General features: G+C 50.3%; 1 protein-coding gene across 1 annotated transcript in view; it reads right to left on the bottom strand.

Annotated features, from left to right (window-relative positions):
* Positions 1 to 19,280, bottom strand: part of LOC311244354 (endothelin-3-like) — a 47,610-nt gene extending 28,330 nt beyond the window's left edge. Inside the window, exons 1-2 of the mRNA XM_084333820.1 lie at positions 19,151 to 19,280; positions 18,731 to 18,968 (exon numbers count right to left, since the gene is read on the bottom strand). Of these exons, the coding sequence (XP_084189946.1) occupies positions 18,731 to 18,968; positions 19,151 to 19,217 (305 nt within the window). The 5' untranslated portion in view covers positions 19,218 to 19,280. The remainder of the gene's footprint in view (positions 1 to 18,730; positions 18,969 to 19,150) is intronic.
* Between the last annotated feature and the right edge of the window lie 556 nt (positions 19,281 to 19,836).

Below are 19,836 nucleotides of genomic sequence, written 5' to 3'. Positions count from 1 at the left end.
AATACATTTTCACATGCACTTACACACCTCATCTGCCTGGCCACACCCCCATCCGCTCCTCTACATAAGCAGGGGTGTGGCCATACTAACAGCTCCTTCTTTGTTTTCACCACGGCAAGTGTCTGTATACACCACTTTGAGACTAGTGAAATATTGAAGAGGAGCTGCGTTGACATTGCTTCTTGTTTTTTCTCTCTCTCACCAATTTAAGAGAAAAAGCTAAGTTATAATGTCTTCTTCGGGGGGTTTGAGCGCTCGCAACGTCACCCTTCACCAACGGTTCTCCATTGCCGCCTCCGCCGTGTGTCGTGGGGCTGCGCTGACTCCGCGGTCGTGGCAATCAGACGCACCCGAGCGGCGTCCGGTGGAGAGTTTGCCTCTCCGAGGTTGGGTTAGAACCTCCGACTCGGTGACGGGATGCCCTGCTATCAACCGCATCAGATGGTGGCACCACAATGAGTGGCAGCCTCCCGTACGTGAGGGACGCGGGCTGCGTGGAGGAAGGTGCGCATGGGGAATTGCGTACCTTGTTCCCGGAGCTCATGGCGGCAGCCGCAGCCGCTAATGGCGTGCCGTTGCCGCAGCCACTGCCTGCACCTGTCCCCGATGACTTGATAGGTCATCTCTAGCAACGTCGTCCTGTGAGGGAGACGGCGTTGTCTGCCCATTCTTCCCCTCAATGGAGGCCTACGTGCGTCAGGGACAGGTAATCTCCCGCATCATCGGCCTTACCCCCGCCTACGTGCAAGTCACGCGGGTGGTGGGTTTGATTGAGGGATTGAAGGAAGGGGTGCCTCGGCTTGATGGCGTCTCTCCTTTGTCCTGAGGTGGTGTGGGAGCCGTTGCGGAAGCCGGTTCCCCAAGGGAAATCGGCTAGGCAGTTGGCCAACTGGAGTGACCAGTCATTCATCGCCTCGACACAGAGCCTAGCTGCGACATCCAACATCGCGCAGCTGGCGCGCTTCATGTCAGGGATGATGGTGGGCGGTGCGGTGCTGGACGCTCATCATCAGTTCCTGCACGCCCAGGCGGCTGGAGCCATCCTGCACCTGATACAGCTGCAGGCAATCGCCGCCGGGAAAGTATGCGCCCTGGCCACTCTAACCCCGATGCTGGGCTCTTCGGGTCTGCAATGCAGCTGATGACGGCTGCTTGCAGGGACATGGAGGAGGACCGTGCAGTGCTCCAGCCCCATTTTCCCCCACCCGATGTTGCCGGTGAGGTTCGACGGAGGCCACGTCGTCGGGGATCCGCGACCGTCGCCACCGCCACCACCGCCGCCACTGCTGGACCTTCGGCCAAGAAGGCCAGGAGGAGAGAGGGTGCCTCGACCGCCACAGCCAGCCAACCCACGCCCGGAGGCGACGGTAGGGATCGTCATGTCCAGGCACCCCAGTACCGTCCCTCCGGGCCTGCTCCCCGTGGGGGCAAACACAGAGCTGTTCGCGGCAGGCGCCGCTAAGTGACTTTCTCCCCCTGATTACCCCTGTTCCCTTCCCCGCCCCAAATATGATTTTTGTTACACTAATAAAAGGTCCCTCCTAGTAGAGGGACTATTTTTTGTTACAAACTGTGTGTTTATTCACTGCATATGTTGGGGATACGATGTGTAGAACCCTCGCCTAAGTTGTGGGGTTGATAGGAGAGCAGGACTTTTTTTTATTTTTATTTTTTTTTGGTTTATCTTTTTTTATTGGATGAATTTGTACATATTTATACATTTTAGTTATCCAAATTATACAACTTCCATTTCCTTCCCCATTCCTATCCACTAATCCCACCCCATCCCACCCAGTGAGGGCAACGACAAACATACATGTAAAATTAAAAATTAAAATAAAAAATAAAAAAATTTAATAATTAAACATAAATACAGATGTGACAGACAAAGCTACGCAAAAAGAAATGAAGTAAAATTAAAAGAAAACAAAAGAAAAAAATATATATAAATAGGAAAGACCGTAATAATAATATAAGTAATACTCTCCATTTTAGTAGCGTAATTTCCAGATGGTAAAACAAATAAAATGGAAAGTAAATTTAACACCCTTAGCAGACCACCACAATGCCATCTCCCCAGCCATACGTGGGCTAGCAGTGTCAGGAAGGTAGATAGGGGAAGGAGGGGGGTCATGGGGTCCCAAGTTTGGAAGGAGTCATATGGGTTTTGAAATGAGATAGGAAGGGCTGCCATGTTTTGTGGAAGGTATCTGTGTGGCCTTGTGTTGTAAATCTGAGAGCAGGACTTTTTAGTCATTAGCTGGTCGCTACATATATATGTGCTTAGCAAGGCCTGTAGCTAACACTCGGTCGAAAGGCTTTTTCTTTCCTCATCCTGAAGAAATATGTTTCTTCCTATAGTGGTAAAAGTTTACCGTTGTCTGAGGGGGTTGTGTGTTCTGTTACATTGGAAACAGTGGCATTGAGTCCACAACACTGGAGTGTTGGCCTGCAGAAGTACTCGTGTGTGTAGCTTGTACCACGGTCTTATAGACCCTCTCTCTCGATCTTCTGTGTTTTTTTCTTGAAACATGAAACACGGGTGTCGTGTTCACACATAAACCTCTGCCTTGTTATAAACCCTGTTCGCAGACATGTTGTCGTCTGTGGCTAGCGTGCGTTGGGTTAGCTTATCCTGATAGGATATACGCTGCTCCATTAGCATGCTGGCTACATAGGTATCATCATGGCTTGTTTACTATCGTATACGGGGTATGGGATCATGAGGGGGTGAACGGATAAACCCCTCCTTCCCTCTTTTCTGATTGGTCGGGGGGTTGGGCCTTCTATCACGGCACAGGTTAGGGACTCCCTCGCCTGTAATGGTCGGTTGAGTCATGGGATTCCCCCCGCCATAGAGTACGTCACTGGCCGCGCTTCTATTGGTTGCTGACTTCCGTGAGTTCTTTCCAGGCTCCATGTGTGGATCTCTGTTATTGTCAAGTTGGTGTTGCGGTGCATAGGAACTCAAGAGTTCTGCTACGCTCAGTATATATGTATCTTGAGCCTTTGGTCACGTGGCTCAATGTTACATAAACTTTTCAATTTATTGCTCACGTGGGAAGTCTCTCTGGGGGTTCCCCGTCCCCTCTTTATGGAGCAGGTTGACGGGGTATTGTTTAGGGAGTTCCCTGACTCCTCGCCTGTAATGGTCGGTTGAGTCATGGGATTCCCCCCGCCATAGGGTACGTCGCTCCCCGTCCCCTCTTTTATGGAGCAGGTTGACGGGGTGTTGTTTTCCCTCAGCCGCGTCGTATGGGACCCATGTCCGTATTTTTTTCTGTGAAAAAAGCGGCTTCTTGTCGTTCTCCCAGGCGGCTTGGAGGAACGGTATCTGGGTTCTTGTTAGAATGTCCATTGATATGTTTTGGGTCTCGACGTGTACATAGTGCTGGCCCTGGGTGCTTCTGATAGGAACCATGCATGGGCTTGCGCGCCTTGGTTGCTCATCATTGAAACTGCGTTTTTATGGGGCAACTGAGATGGAGTTTGTCTCTTCCGAGCGCCAGTGTACTAGGCTTGTCTCGACGAATTCTCGTTCATCTCTGGGCGATGTTAACAGAATAGATCAAAGCATTGGTAGAGGGGTCTCACGCCCTGGGGGCGCAGTGCTCTGTGTTCTGACCGTCTGGGTGGCGGTGTTATCCCTCACTGTTGCTTGGTCCATGTTGTGTTGTACCTTGCGCCGTGCTGAAGGAGCCTGGTCCTTCTCCATTCTTTTTCGCCCCTCTCTTCTCCTGCTTAGGCGGGGCTGGGAGGGGGCTGTTGAGGTGGTTCTTGTAGAACTCCTCTGGCATCCCTGTGTACGTCCCGGTCCACCGGGCCCGGGTTCGAAATTGTTTTCGTCAACCTGTTGGGCTGGGTTAACCCCTTCTTGAAAACTGAAACACTTGTACTGCGGTATAGCCAGTGTATACCCGCAGTTGTGTTTTGGAGTTTTTTCTTGGGGGGTTATAGGAACAACCGCCTCATGTTAGAACCAAGGGGGTGGTTGGTTCCCTGGTGTGTTGGTAGCGGAGTCAACTCTCGGGGTAGGCCGGGTTTGGCCCTGTCTACCTGTGAGTGTGCCCCCGCACCTTTCATGACGTCTGCCAATCATGTCAGCCTTCTCTGCCTCGGCCCCTCTAGAGAGTCGAGGGGTTTTTTGTGGAGGCTGCGACATGGTGCACAGCATGCCAGCATACGCCCCTTCCGCCGGGGTGCTGTTTCAGCAGACCCCTTTGGCGCCTGTCTAGTCTGCAGTGCTCCAGGCTCAGGTCGAGTGGCCTGTTGCCTGGATTGAGGGATTGACCTCTTTTGGGGGTCGTCTCCCTGGTGCGCTGCCTGGTCCCGCTGTGGGTGTAGCCGCTTGAGTGCTTCGGGGCGGCGTGCTGTAGGGGGGAAGGGCCTGCTCTTGGATGGGCCCTGTCCGAATACGCTGGCGATGTGGGGGGTGGTGTCACTAGTGACCGCCTGGTGGGGTCTCGATGCTGCGGCGTCGTTGGCCTCTCCAGGCCCCTTTTCCGGGGGGGTCCAGTCCCTTCCTGGGTCTGGGTCCTCCATCGCGCTCCGCTGCTACGGCCTTGCCACGGGGTTGGGCTTTTGCTCTTGACCCCGTGATGTTAGGGGTTGTAACAGGGGTTTTGTTCCTTCCGTTCGTTCCCTAGTGGCATGTGGGTTGCGCGTTTGTGTAGTCGTGGGTAAGTCCCACGGTCTGCTCACCCTGTGAGTTGAGTTGCTAATCTCCTCTTCGCACAGTCGGATCCGATACCATCCCATCCTCCATTAGGGGGGTCCGGGGGCTCGGGTCCTCCCCGGGTCTGATGGTTGTGGGGGACCTCAGCGGGTACATTTGTCGAGCTCTCGCTCTGCTTAGCTCCTGTATTACAGTATGACGCAGAGCGGAGCTATACGATATATAACGTACGGTTATGTATAAAACCATATGAGTATAGTGACGCTCTGCGTCGGACTCACTGAGGACCCCGTGGTCTTGCCTTTGTGGTGAAAGACTTGGGAAGGAGCTGTTAGTATGGCCACACCCCTGCTTATGTAGAGGAGCGGATGGGGGTGTGGCCAGGCAGATGAGGTGTGTAAAGGTGCATGTGAAAATGTATTCAGTGCTAATACTGATATGGAAGAGTATTACAGTATGACGCAGAGCGTCACTATACTCATATAACTATGGTTATATACATAACCGTATGTTATACATAAATATATATCACTATATAATGCATGTAAACACTTAATAGTTAAATAAACAGACTCACATGAATGAGTGAATGAACACGTCTAACCGACGCAGAATGAGCGAATGTCCGTGAAACAAAATGGCCGACCAGCTAAGCCGGTCGGCAATACTAATGAGACGCTGCCCCATAGTGGCCGACGATAAACTCTTCAGAAGTGTTCGGTATGACTCATAATAAATTATAGTTAATTGTAAAATAGAGACATGAGTTTAATTGTTGTCAAACTCTATAAATAGCATTTGGAATAGGTGTTTCCGAATAAATGCAGCATGGCTTATCTTGCATTATCGGAAGATTTGTCACAAGCGTGTTTTCAGAGATAGGGCAGATCTATTTGCAGAGAGCACAATAAGTAGAGTCCGCTACCCGAGACACATTTTCTTAACTTTTTGCCGCAATTTGGGACCCAAATTGGAGTGTGAAACAAAACGCACGAATGCCATCCCTGTGCATATTCAAGATCTCTCCACCATGGGATATTTTGGCCACCGGCACGTTCGAAGCGTGAGATTGGAGTGGAGGTCTGAGGATCTGGTCCATCAGACTCTGAAACATTGGCAGGAGCACGGTGTAGAACTTGGAGATAGCATTTAGCTGGCGGAAATCGTTAGAAAACCTTGGGGTTCCGTCTGGCTTAGGGACCAGCACAATGGGACTACACCACCCACTGTTGGACTCCACAATGACTCCCTCCTGTAACATGTCCTTCACTTCTTTACTCACTGCCTGTCTTCTGGCCTCAGGGAGCCGGTAGGGACGAAGTTTAACTTTTTTCCGCTGATCGTGGGGATGTGGTGGTATATGACCTTGGTTCTTCCAGGTTCCGTAGAAAACACATCCCGATGGCGTTCCACCAACTCTCTCAGGTCATTCTTCTGGGGAACACTGAGTTGGTCTCGCATGGGGACTTCGAGCGGTTGGGTCCGGACTGGTATCTGTGGTGGGGTGAATGGTATATTTTTTCACCGGAGGACGCCTCCCCGGCTGTCGCACTCGATAATTCACCGGTCCCACTTTCTCAATCATTTCATATGCTCCGTGCCACTTGGCTAGAAACTTACATTCAGAGGTGGGAACCTCTGACTAACACTCTATCCCGATGTGAGGTGTGGACTCAACTCTAGAAAACGAATGGCTTGTGGATGCGCCAGCCGACAGGTGTAGACTGTACAGTAGGTTGTAAAGAGAATTCTGATTTATTGCTTCATTTATTCTCGGATATTGTCTAGTCTCACCGTGCAGTGGCGTGCACACATGTGACTCCTACTGTTTTGTTTGGCTAATGGTTTTACGTGCGTCGGTAGGGCACGTAAACACCTATCCATTGCCATTCGTTTGATTGGTGAAATGTTCTGGGGCTCCGCTAATAGCCAGTTGTTCGCTAGCCGCAACAAGTCATGTTGTTGTTCTCTGGGGGTATCAATCATGATACCGCTGAGAGCGAGTGAGGAACGTAATCCCTGAACGTCGCAGTATTTCTTTTTTTTTAAATCATACATCGTGTCCTCCAGCGGGGCGGTGTCATTATACGCTGTTTGGGCTAGCCCTGATAAGAATGGGGCCAACAAACGAACCCACTGTTCTACTGGCCAGTGTTCATGTTCAGTGGTGCGTTCAAACGCTGATAAGTAACTTTCAATGTCATAATCACTATTTAATTTTACCAGGAAATGGCCGGGGTTGATATTGCCCGTCTGCCTTTCAGCTCTGTGGGTCTCTGCACGGAGTAGTGAATCGAGCGCTTCTAACCTTATATTTTCATTGTGTTGCTCATGTGTGTGTAAACTCGTCGTCATTGTAAATGAGGGAAACCTCAATGTCCTTCGAGTTAAAATAAAGGTTACAAACAAAACCTCCATTTCTCCGCGGTCTCGCAGGTCTCATTCAGTATTGTGTCATGGCATTAGGGATGGGTACCGAATTCTGTACTTGTAAAGGTACTTACCGAAACACGTATACCGAGTATCGATTAACGTGAGATACCGTTGTCGGTACTGTAAAAAAATTGTTTTTTACACTTTTTTTTTTATGTCAACGTTCACACGCACAATATACGCTTGACTTGATTCAACAACAAACCAGTGCATACATTAAAAAAAAAATTATATAAATTATACTTTTTTTTTTATACAGCTACTGTTTTATATATACTGTTTTTTAGTAATAACTAGAAAGTAATGGTATTTATTCAACAACAGGTGATTGATTATGATACTAATACAAATCTATACACTGAGTATGGGGCTGCAGCACTGCAGATATACCCTACTCCAACGATCCACACGGACATTACACAGTGTTGCACTCGTTACCAAGTGGCTCTGCAGATATACCCTACTCAGTCTACAAGGCTCCGTTGGAGAGGATCTGTTGTGATTTTTGCACAATAAATATTCAACATTCTCTTTTGAGACTCCGCCTCAGACTCTTATCATTTGGCACTAAAAGCTAAACATTGTCACCGATATGGCTGTCCGCAACATGTCATTAATTGTGTACGCGAGGTGGTTCAGTGACGACGCTAACGTGAGCTAGGTTAGCTAGCATGGAGCTACCGGCAGATGGAAAGACTGTAACTTTACTGGTGAAAATGTGATTTACGTTGGAATACTCCTTTGCCAACTTGCTGTACTTTGCTTGCAGGTCTGCAGCCATTATTGCTGGATTATGAATAGTCCCAACTTTAGCCAAGGTAACGTTAAGCTAAAACTAGCTCTTCAGCTAATGCTAACACCAGCAAGCGAACCCATCAGAGCTCCCCGTCACACTGCTCTGTTGGGACGATGGCATTTAAGAAAGTATCTGCTGTTAAAATGACAAACAGCATTGACACTTTAATTCACGGTCGGTTAAACACATGTTTGTTTTATAATGCTCACAGCAGACCGCAGTGTTGTTGATAAATTACGTGGGGCCGGGGGGATTTAAGTTCAGCAAAAAAAGGTTCCGCACCGTTGCAATCGTACGGTGCACAGCCCGTACTGTACCGGAGGACCACATTGACGCGGTACAGTACGTATCCAAATGCTAGGGCGTATTTATTTACAGAGTCAAAAGATGGAATAGGGGGTGCTCCAGTAGCACACCATGTTACCGCGCTTGCGCGGGACTCCGTGCTGCGTCACGGATCTGGTTGACTCCGAGTTCGATTCCCGGACTCGCCGTCATTTGCCGAATGTCTCCCCCTGCTCTCTCTCCCGTTTCACCCTGCAACTGTCGGTCATGCTTGACCAGAAAAGCGATAAACGCTAAAAAATAAAGTTTAAAAAAAAAAAAGATGGAATAGGTACAGTAATCAAACAAACGGGGAGACTGCCTCCGGCAGAGTCATCAGCCGCTCTGCAGAATCCTCCTGGCGACAGTGGTGGGAATTTGGCATATGATGTTGTAGCGGCTCTGCAGATACTCCCAGCTCTTCCTCGAGGTGGGAAACGGAGAAAGAGATAGGTATCAGTGTCTTCCCCAACACACAATTAGCAGAGTCAGTGCAAACAAAAGATGTCTTCAGTGCTTCTTCTATAACACACAATCCGGCTGAGTCCAGTGCAAACAAAATTATATCTTCAGTGCTTCTTCAATAACACACAATCAGAATATCCAGAGCAAACAAAATGATCTCTTCAGTGTTTCTTCAATAACACACAATCAGAACTTATCCAGAGCAAACAAAAGGATATCTTCTGTGTTTCTTCAATAACACACAATCCAAATTATTCAGAGGGGTTTGATTCCACTCACCCAAGTGCAACGCGTAACGGGTAACAAGGCGCAGCTCCAAACAGTTCTCCACAGAAAGGTCCTGGAGAGAATATAGACCAGGAAACAGCAACGGGAAAAAAGCAGGCAAAGCAGTTGTATTCCAGAACGACCCGACAACGATAGCAAGAAGGTCTGTGTATATAAAGCCTTCAGGGGCGCTAATTACAAACTGTGACAGCTGCGTGATGAGATCGATACTTGCTCCAAAAGCGTGTGGCGGGGAATGCACCAATCCACACGGCACCTTAAAGGAACGGAGCGCGTGGCGGGGAATGCATCAATCAACATAGTACCTTAAAGGAACGGAGCGTGTGGCGGGGAACGGACCAAACCTCACAGTACCCCCCCCTCCACGGGAGCCACCCGGCGACCAGCCCGACCCGGCTCGCCCGGACGGGCACGATGGAAGTCGGTGATCAGGCCGGGATCCACGATGAGCTGGCGGGAGACCCAGCTCCGTTCCTCCGGGCCGTACCCCTCCCAGTCCACCAGGTACTGGAACCCCCGACCCCGCCGTCGAACGCCCATCAACCGGCGGACCTGCCACTGGGGGTGACCGTCCACCATCTCGGGAGGAGGTGGTTCCGGAGCAGGAGGCATCAGGGGACTGAGAGAGACAGGCTTAACCCGGGACACATGGAAAACGGGGTGAATGTGCATGGACGCAGGAAGCTTAAGACTCACCGCCGCCGGACTGAGTACCTTCAGAACCTCAAAAGGACCGACGAACCGGGGGTTAAGCTTCTTGGCCGAGGACCGAAGTGGAAGGTCCCTTGCGGAAAGCCACACCCTCTGCCCAGGGTGGTACGTCGGCGCAGGGACCCGGTGCCGGTCTGCCCCACGACTGGCGCGCTCCGATGACCGGAGCAGCGCAGTCCTGGTGATCTCCCAGACCCGACGGCACCGGTTGAGGTGGTCCTGTACGGAGGGAACTGCCACCTCCGACTCCTGTGCAGGGAAAAGAGGGGGTTGGTAGCCCAGGGATACCTCAAAGGGTGAGAGGCCGGTGGCGGAACTGACCATGGAGTTGATGGAGTACTCGACCCAGGGAAGGAAACGGCTCCAGGAAGCGGGTCTCTCGGCAGCCACACACCGCAGAGCAGACTCCACACTCTGGTTCATCCTCTCCGTTTGTCCGTTAGTCTGGGGATGATAACCAGAGGAAAGACTGACCGTTGCCCCCAATCCCTTGCAAAAAGCCCGCCATACCTGGGAAGTGAACTGGGGCCCCCGGTCCGAGACGACGTCCTGGGGAAAACCATGGAGGCGAAACACGTGGCGTGTCAGGAGGTCCGCCGTCTCGGCCGCCAAGGGAAGCTTGGGAAGGGCCACGAGGTGAACCCCCTTGCTGAACCGATCCACCACGGTCAGTAGGCACGTGTTCCCCTGGGAAGAAGGAAGACCCGTGACGAAGTCCAACGCCACATGGGACCAAGGACGGCTCAGAATGGGAAGCGGCTGCAATAGCCCGGAGGGTGCCTGGTGGGAGGCCTTGCTGCGGGCGCAGACTGCGCAGGCCAGTACGAACACCTTGACGTCGTTCCTCATGGTGGGCCACCAGAATCGACGAGCCAGGAAGGAGAACGTGCGATGAACGCCCGGGTGGCAGGCGAACCGGCTGGTATGGCCCCACTGGAGGACCCGGGACCGGACCGAGTCGGGGACGAAGAGACGATGAACCGGTACATTGCCTGGAGCGCGATGGAAGCGTAGGGCACGCCTTACCACCCCCTCGATGCCCAAGGTGACTACTCCTACCACCCTGGCCTCTGGGAGGATGGGAGTCGGGTCCTCAGTGGTTGGAGCCCCCTTGGAGTGTAACCGGGACAGGGAGTCGGCCTTCGTGTTGCGGGAACCAGGGCGAAACGTCAGCGAGAAGTCGAACCGACTGAGGAAGCTGGCCCATCTTGCCTGCCAGCCATTGAGGCGCTTGGAAGCACGGATGTACGTCAGGTTCTTGTGGTCCGTCCAAATGGTAAATGGCTCCTCGGCCCCCTCTAGCCAATGACGCCACTCCTCCAAGGCAGCCACAACCGCCAGCAGCTCCCGATTGCCGATGTCATAGTTCCTCTCGGCAGGGAGGAAACAACGCGAGTAGAAGGCGGACGGATGTACCTTCTGGTCCGTTGCCGACCGCTGGGATAAGATAGCTCCTAGTCCAGTATCCGAGGCGTCCACCTCTACGATGAACTGTCTCTTGGGGTCTGGATGGAGCAAGATCAGGGCGGAAGTGAACCTCTTCTTGAGGGAGCGGAACGCAGCACACGCCGCTGGGGACCAGTCGAACGGCAGGGCGGGAGAGGTCAGCCTGGTAAGCGGTTCCGCCACTTGACTGTAGTTCCGGATGAATCTTCGGTAGAAGTTGGCAAACCCGAGGAAGCTCTGTAACTCCTTCCGAGAGGTGGGTTCCGGCCACTCCTCCACGGCCCGGATCTTGCGAGGGTCAGCTCGGGTCAAGCCTCTCTCCACGATGAAGCCCAGGTAATCGACGGAGTCGGAGTGGAATCGGCACTTCTCTGCCTTGACGAAGAGCCGATTGTGGAGGAGGCGCTCCAGCACACGCCGGACATGCTGGATGTGTTCCTCGAGGGTCTTGGAGAAAATGAGGATGTCGTCTAGGTATACTACCACAAACTCCTCCAGCATGTCACGAAGGACGTCGTTCATGAGCGCCTGGAATACCGCCGGAGCGTTGGTGAGGCCGAACGGCATTACCGGGTACTCGTAGTGGCCCCTGGGAGTCTTGAAGGCGGTCTTCCACTCATCGCCCTCTCGGCTACGGACTAGATGGTAGGCACTCCGGAGGTCCAGCTTGGTAAAGACGGTAGCCTGGGTGAAAGGCTCGAAGGTGGAGTTCATGAGAGGAAGAGGGTACTTGTTCTTAATGGTGATCTCGTTGAGCTGGCGATAGTCGATGCAGGGTCGAAGGTCTCCGTCCTTCTTCCCAACAAAGAAGAAACCGGCCGCCACAGGAGAGGAGGAAGGCCGAATGAGTCCTGCTTCCAAGGACTCAGAGATATATTGATCCATCGCTGCCTTCTCAGGGACGGTTAGACTGTAGAGGCGGCTGCCGGGAAGGGGAGCCCCTGAGCGGAGGTCGATGGCACAGTCGTAAGGCCGGTGAGGCGGAAGGGCCTGAGCCCTGGACTTACTGAAAACCTCCTCGAGGTCGTGGTACTCGGGGGGTATGGTCGAGAGGTCCGGAGGCGGCTCACAAACGGATCTCCGGGGCGAGGGACAGGACGCCGCCTGAAGACACTGGGCATGACAGGAGGAGCTCCACCCCCTGATGGTACCGGAGGACCAGGCGATGTGGGGTTCGTGCAGCGCGAGCCAGGGCCGGCCCAGGACTACTGGGACAAGAGGGGATCTGGTGATAAAAAACTGGAGTCTCTCAACGTGGTTACCAGCAATGGTGAGCAGGACAGGACAGGTGCGTTGAGTGATGTCAGCCAGGCGGTGTTGGTCCAATGCGAACACCTCCAATGGCCTCACGAGGTCCTCTAGTGGAATGTTGGCCCGGGTAGCAAACTCGAAGTCTAGGAAACTCTCGTCAGCACCCGAGTCAATGAGTGCCTCCACCGTGGCCCGTTGGTCCGCCCAGGCCAGGGTGACGCTCATCAGACGGCTAGGTGGTGCACGGCTCTGGGAACGAGAAAAACAGCTCACCAGGATCTCCCGGGGTCCCGGCGAGCCTGGTCTTTTTTGCCGGGTGGGGCAGTTGGCGATACGGTGTCCATCCCGACCGCAGTAGAGGCAAAGGCCGGACCTGAACCTCGCCTCCCGTTCAGCTTGGCTAAGATGTGAACGTCCCAGCTGCATGGGTTCCTCCCCGGGCACCGAACGGGAGGGGAAGGAACCACCAGTCGTGTTGGGAGCAGGGCGGACCGCAGTACCGTCACGAGTACGGGGGGTCTGGGGAACCTCTGGAGGTCCCTGTCGGGTTCTCTCACGTCTTCTCTCCTGGAGGCGTCCGTCGATGCGAATGGCGAGGCTGAATAGGTCCTCGAGGGACTCAGGTTCCTCACGGGTCGCGAGCTGGTCCCTGACAGTGTCGTTGAGCCCCCTCATGAAGGTGAGACGAAGCCCTTGATCGTTCCAACCGCTCTCCGTTGCCGCCAGTCTGAACTCCAGCACGTAGTCGGTGACCCCGCCACTGCCCTGCCGGAAGGTGCCCAACCGGGCTCCAGGGTCCTGGCCACGGGCTGGGTGGTGGAAAACCCTGCGGAGCTCAGCCACGAAGTCTGGGTAGGAAAAACAGAAATCAGCCCCCATTGCCCAGGAGGCAGTGACCCACTGGGCTGCCCGGCCTGAGAGCAAGTTAGTCATGTAAGCCACTCGGGCTCCCCTTGAAGTGAATCGGCTGGGTTGATGACGAAAAACCAACTCACATTGCATGATGAATGTGGCACAATCTTCGAAGTTACCATCGAACAACCGTGGTTCGGAGAGACGGGGCTCCCGAGGTGCGGGATCGGGAGGCGCGGGGCCTGCCAGGGCTGCGGGTGATGCTCCGGCCGAGGCTCCTGAAGTAGGTGGGGTTACAAGCAAGGTGTTAACGGCTTCACTCAGCGCTTGTAATTGGAGGAGAATATTAGTCTGCTGATTACCCTGGGCTGTCTGCTGGCTAGCCAGAGAGCCAAGGGACTCCTGAATAGGCAGGACCTGGTCTCGGAGCTCCTGTACAGCAGCCGCAGTCGCACCTAGCTGTAGGCTGTGGTCGTTGGTTAACTCAATCTGGACCGCCAACGCTGTTCTGACCCTGTCTGTGTCGGCTGAGGTCGTCATGGTCGGGTCGTAATGTTATGGTTTGTAACCGACCTCAAACGCAACGGCACAGACAGGAAGTTCAGAGTTAGCCAAATGCTAGGGCGTATTTATTTACAGAGTCAAAAGATGGAATAGGTACAGTAATCAAACAAACGGGGAGACTGCCTCCGGCAGAGTCATCAGCCGCTCTGCAGAATCCTCCTGGCGACAGTGGTGGGAATTTGGCATATGATGTTGTAGCGGCTCTGCAGATACTCCCAGCTCTTCCTCGAGGTGGGAAACGGAGAAAGAGATAGGTATCAGTGTCTTCCCCAACACACAATTAGCAGAGTCAGTGCAAACAAAAGATGTCTTCAGTGCTTCTTCTATAACACACAATCCGGCTGAGTCCAGTGCAAACAAAATTATATCTTCAGTGCTTCTTCAATAACACACAATCAGAATATCCAGAGCAAACAAAATGATCTCTTCAGTGTTTCTTCAATAACACACAATCAGAACTTATCCAGAGCAAACAAAAGGATATCTTCTGTGTTTCTTCAATAACACACAATCCAAATTATCCAGAGGGGTTTGATTCCACTCACCCAAGTGCAACGCGTAACGGGTAACAAGGCGCAGCTCCAAACAGTTATCCACAGAAAGGTCCTGGAGAGAATATAGACCAGGGGAACTATGTGAGAATGCTATTCATCGACTACAGCTCGGCATTCAATACCATAGTCCCCTCCATACTCATAGCCAAGCTCAGGGACCTGGGCTTGGGCTATGACCTCTGCCAGTGGGTCTTGGACTTCCTGACTGGCAGACCCCAGGTGGTGAGAGCAGGCAACTGCACCTCCTCATCCATCACCCTCAACATAGGGGCCCCCCAGGGCTGTGTTCTGAGTCCCCTCCTCTACTCCCTGTACACACACGACTGTGTGGCACAGCGGAGTAGCAATACAATCATCAAATTTGCTGACGACACAGTGGTGGTGGGCCTGATCTCTGCCAACGACGAGAGGGCCTACCTGGAAGAGGTCAAGGTCCTGGCGGGATGGTGCCAGGAAAACAGCCTCTCCCTGAACGTCAGCAAAACAAAGGAGATGATTGTGGACTTCAGGAGGTCGGGGGTCAAGGACTACAGCCCCCTCAGCATCGACGGGGCACCGGTTGAGAGAGTCAACAGCTTTAAGTACCTCGGAGCCTACATATCCGAGGACTTGACATGGACCACACACATTGACAGTGTTGTGAAGAAGGCACGACAACGCCTCTACTTCCTCAGGCGCCTAAGGAAGTTCCAAGTCAGTCAGAAGATCCTTAAGAACTTCTACTCATGTACAATAGAGAGCATCTTGACCGGCAACATCACCTCCTGGTTTGGGAATAGCACTGCACAAGACCGAAGCAGACTACAAAGAGTGACACGTTCAGCCGAACGCACAATTGGAGGGGGGCTCCCCACCCTCCAGAACATTTACAACAAGCGTTGCAAGGGCAAGGCTAAGAGAATCATTAAAGACTCCAGTCACCCGAACAACTGCCTCTTTGAACTGCTGCGGTCAGGCAAGCGATACCGGAGTCTCAAGGCGAGCACAGAAAGACTCAGAAGAAGCTTCTATCCCCAGGCCATCAGGCTGCTAAACGAACAATGAATGAACACTACACAACAACAACCACCAAACGCACATAGCACACACATCCACACGCACACACTCACTTTAAACAAACACACTGTAGCACCCACTCCACACACTTTATAGCACACACCCACTTTAAACAAACACACTGTAGCACCCACTCCCCACACTTTATATTTATTGATGAAGGATTGCACTACAACTCGTACACCTTACTGTAAATTGTACCTAAAATTGTACCTCATCCCATTTCTGCTTTGCACTAGATAGTACTGTACATTAGTACACTGCATAGTATTGTATATTATATGGTAACTCAGAACATTGTACATATGTCTATACCGAACACTGTGACCTCATTTTTCTTCTTCTAAATTACATGCTATATTATGTTATTTGATACTATCTTGTCTAGCACAGTCTCTGGAGCGTAACAGTAAGAAGCATTTTGTATGAAAGTATTCTGTACTTCTGTATGACAACTATTAAAGAACTTGAACTTGAACTTGAGGAAACAGCAACGGGAAAAAAGCAGGCAAAGCAGTTGTATTCCAGAACGACCCGACAACGATAGCAAGAAGGTCTGTGTATATAAAGCCTTCAGGGGCGCTAATTACAAACTGTGACAGCTGCGTGATGAGATCGATACTTGCTCCAAAAGCATGTGGCGGGAATGCACCAATCCACACGGCACCTTAAAGGAACGGAGCGCGTGGCGGGGAATGCATCAATCAACATAGTACCTTAAAGGAACGGAGCGGAGCGTGTGGCGGGGAACGGACCAAACCTCACAATATCTGTGTGTACGCAGCATTGATAAATGAGGGCCATGTTCATGCGATCCGCTAAGCTTCAAGTGTATTCACATAATGTTCTTGAAGAGTTTGACCTGTTCAATGGAAAATAAGTGTCTTTCTTTCCATAACTTGCATAGCTTGTCATAATAACTCTGATTTATTCCAATGTTTACAAACATTACTAATGCAGACGAGCCTCACAAAAGCTATGTGCAAAGGTTATGCAGTCATACCCTGTTGTCCTTGTATAAAACGTTCAGACAATCAATTTCAGATTGACAAAAATAAATCTTAATTAATCTTAATCCAATAAATCAGCGTTATTTCTCCCAGTGAGGTGCCCCTTTAAAAGTACCCTTAACACATCAGCCCACTTCCATTCATCCATCTTTATTCCAATAAAGATAACTCCCAGTGAGTGACACAGATAACGTCTATAGGCCCACGTTACGCCTCATCTGCAGACCATTACCCTGCTCTGCATCTCAGGCCTCTATAGGAGTTCTCTCTGATCTCTGTCCATTCAGCCCTCTGCCACGAAACAATGCTCTTCCAGCTCACTGGGATCCATCAGGCATCACTGGCCGATGACAGGGCACCCACTTTCATATGTCTACTGAGCACATCCATACTTCCAAAAAACATAATGCTGCCTAATTTGACTCACAAATCCTCACAGGTAATCCTTGAGGTTTGATCCGGTATGCCCAGGCTACTGAGACGTACTGTATCAGCCTTGATCCTTTGATCCGCTCTGGTACATAATGGAAATCCATTGAGGGTCGTCTTTGATATTGAACTGAATGAGAACCCACTCTCTCCTTTAATGTATGATTTGCCACAGGGCTGTGACTGCATCAGATGCACATTATGATGTCCACCTGTATGTAATAGATTTGGCAGTGAGAGGCCAAAATCACACAGACATTACATATGCGGCTCACGCCTATGATATTCAACAGATCACGGACGTGTCACATGACGGGTGAAATGTCATTCATTTAAAATGGACTGGCACTGCTTAAGAATCTCAGGCATAAGGACGTTTGATTGACATACTTAGATCAGTATGTATCATGAGGTTGCTTTGCTTAGACCTGATTATAATGCACATATGCACTGTGATGCTGTATGCACCACAACTTACTTCTAACTACTGATTTTATGTATTTATTCCATGGTGATACTCTTGTGTTTTGACAGAAACACATGGTCATTGTGCACTAACTTGAATTTTGGCGAGGGCTTCCCTGTGTAATTGGATTTTAATAGGAACAGCATGAGAGAGACAGAGGAACAGATAAGGGCTAATGTTTTTTTCTAAGGCATCCTTAGATGAAAGTTTAAGGGCAACCTGGTTTTATGCAACTAGGCACTGGTCTTAAAAAAAGAATAAGAAAAAAAAACTCATACTGTTCTCCACATCAGCACCATGGACAGTGACCATCATATGAAGGAAACTAGTCATAAAAGATACAGGCCTTCGGGGTAGAGGGGCAGGGGAGGAAGGAGAGTGAGTGAAATTAAAAACACAGGTTAGGGGGGGCATAATCCGGGGGAGCACTGTACACTTGCAATAACAAGCTTCAGTTTAGCCTACTAATGCATACATTTGACCTGGTAGGCTACTTTCACGTATGCATGCTATGACTCAAAAAGTAGGATGTTTGTGCGATTAGGCTACACCCCAGGGAGGCAATTACAGGACAGATAGATTTGCAATGGAGTTTTGGCTTTGGGACCCCATTGTAGGATATATTATGGAAAATAGTTTTGTCTGAAAATAGTTTTGTCTGAATGTTAGTTAGGCACTGGGGTAAAAATTACACAAGTAGCCTATACTCCTTGCCCTTTGGGTTTGACATTTTCAGGTTAACAGGCCTAAACAAGCTGTTCAGAACTATTGCCAGCCATGATGTCATAAGAGAGACACAAGCAATAAATTACTGTTCATAATCAGTTAGCTGTGCTTTTTGTCTACCTAATTCCCCCAAGGGGACCAATAAAGGAATATCTGATCTGATCTTATCTTATCTTACCTTACTGCCAACTCTTTTACACTTGGGTGTCAGGTAGACGGGCAGGGAAATAAATAATTGATTTAAAATTCGGTGTGTGCTATACAAGGGAAGAAAGAAGTGCTGGAAAATAAATAATTAAAATTAGATTTAGATTTAGACAACTATAGTACTATATGTATGAGTGGAGATTTTGAGGACAGCTCGTGTGCCAATGTAAAAGTATGAATGCGTAAAGTGTGATGTGATGTGAATGAGTCTTAAAGTTCAGGCAGACTCTAAATCTAAAGGCAATAGTGTGCAGACCAGGAGCGGTCGTGTTCAGCCTGCAAGTGTTGGGGAGTTGTATTTCTAAATGTTCTACAACACGAAATCCTCCATCAAACCAAACCATGCACCCATCCTTGCATAGGCCACTTATCTTTCCACTTATATGAAGGCTATATTATAAAAAGTAGGTTATCTCTCGTATACACCAAGTTCTCCACTCATTATAAAAATGCTGAAACATTAAAAGCGTCTCTTACTCGGGAGTGTTGATCCAGATGATATCCAGGTGACAGTAGTAGACACACTCCTTATCCTTGTAGGAATAACACGTGCAGCGCTTTGACCTCGTCCTTGCTTCCACTACTTCAGACACTGCGGGCAACACGGTGGAGCCCCAGGAGGAAAGCGCAAGGTCCGACTCCCCCTTGAAAGAGTCTGGGAGATCATCTGGTCGGACTTCGGATTTGACCTGGGCGCCCGAGGTCAGGAGGATACCTTAATAAGAAAATGTGTAAGTAAATAAATAAAGTGCGTAAAAATGCGCCTTGGAATGTTTTTATTTTTATTCAAATGTTTATTAATATGACAAGTATAGACATTCAATTTCATAGGAAGAAAACTATATGTGCGTATACATGGCATGGTGTGAAGGTTGGTTGCAGATTTAACAGGCTTACCTTGCGAGAGAATTAATGCCAGTCCCATGGAAAGCATGAGTCTCAGGTCGATGGATATCCTTGCCATATCAGTTAGTCCAAAAGTTTGTCGTTACAAACATGCAGCACACATTTTATATTATCCGGCAAAGGGTATCGAGTAAAAATCCATGAAGCTCTCTGAAGGACCACGTGCCATTCTGTTCATCTCATATGATCCAGACGTATAATAACTCCTCGGGAGACAGATTTCCACCATTGATTATTTTCGTCATATTTGATCAAGCCTATGCGTAATTGGCAAATGAGTGCGTCATTTACGATTCCAAATAAATTGAGCTTATGGTTATAGCAAGTATCCCCTCAATATACCATATCAGTTCGGAAACGCAGAGAAATCTGTGCACTGTCGTACTATACGTAAAGGTGGCTCGTCGTGGCTGTACACCGAATGATGCTCAACAAAAAGTATAGTCACTCCGCCTTCAAACAGCATCAAAGATGTCTTGTGATTTGTGAGTCCTAGACGCGTATCGGCGTATGTACCGGTAGCTACCGGCTTGTCTGTCTGCTGTGAGTTGTTGGTGACCCGCCCCTTTCCTCCTCCTCTCTCACATACATACAGTACATGCCTCATAGCTGCAGCCGATGTGAGGACTGAGGAGTGGACTCAACTCTAGAAAACGAATGGCTTGTGGATGCGGCAG

The sequence above is a fragment of the Notolepis coatsorum genome (genome assembly GCF_963971535.1).
Source record: "Notolepis coatsorum genome assembly, chromosome: 17".
Lineage (NCBI taxonomy): Eukaryota > Metazoa > Chordata > Actinopteri > Aulopiformes > Paralepididae > Notolepis > Notolepis coatsorum.
This window is presented reverse-complemented; position numbering and strand designations above follow the sequence as displayed.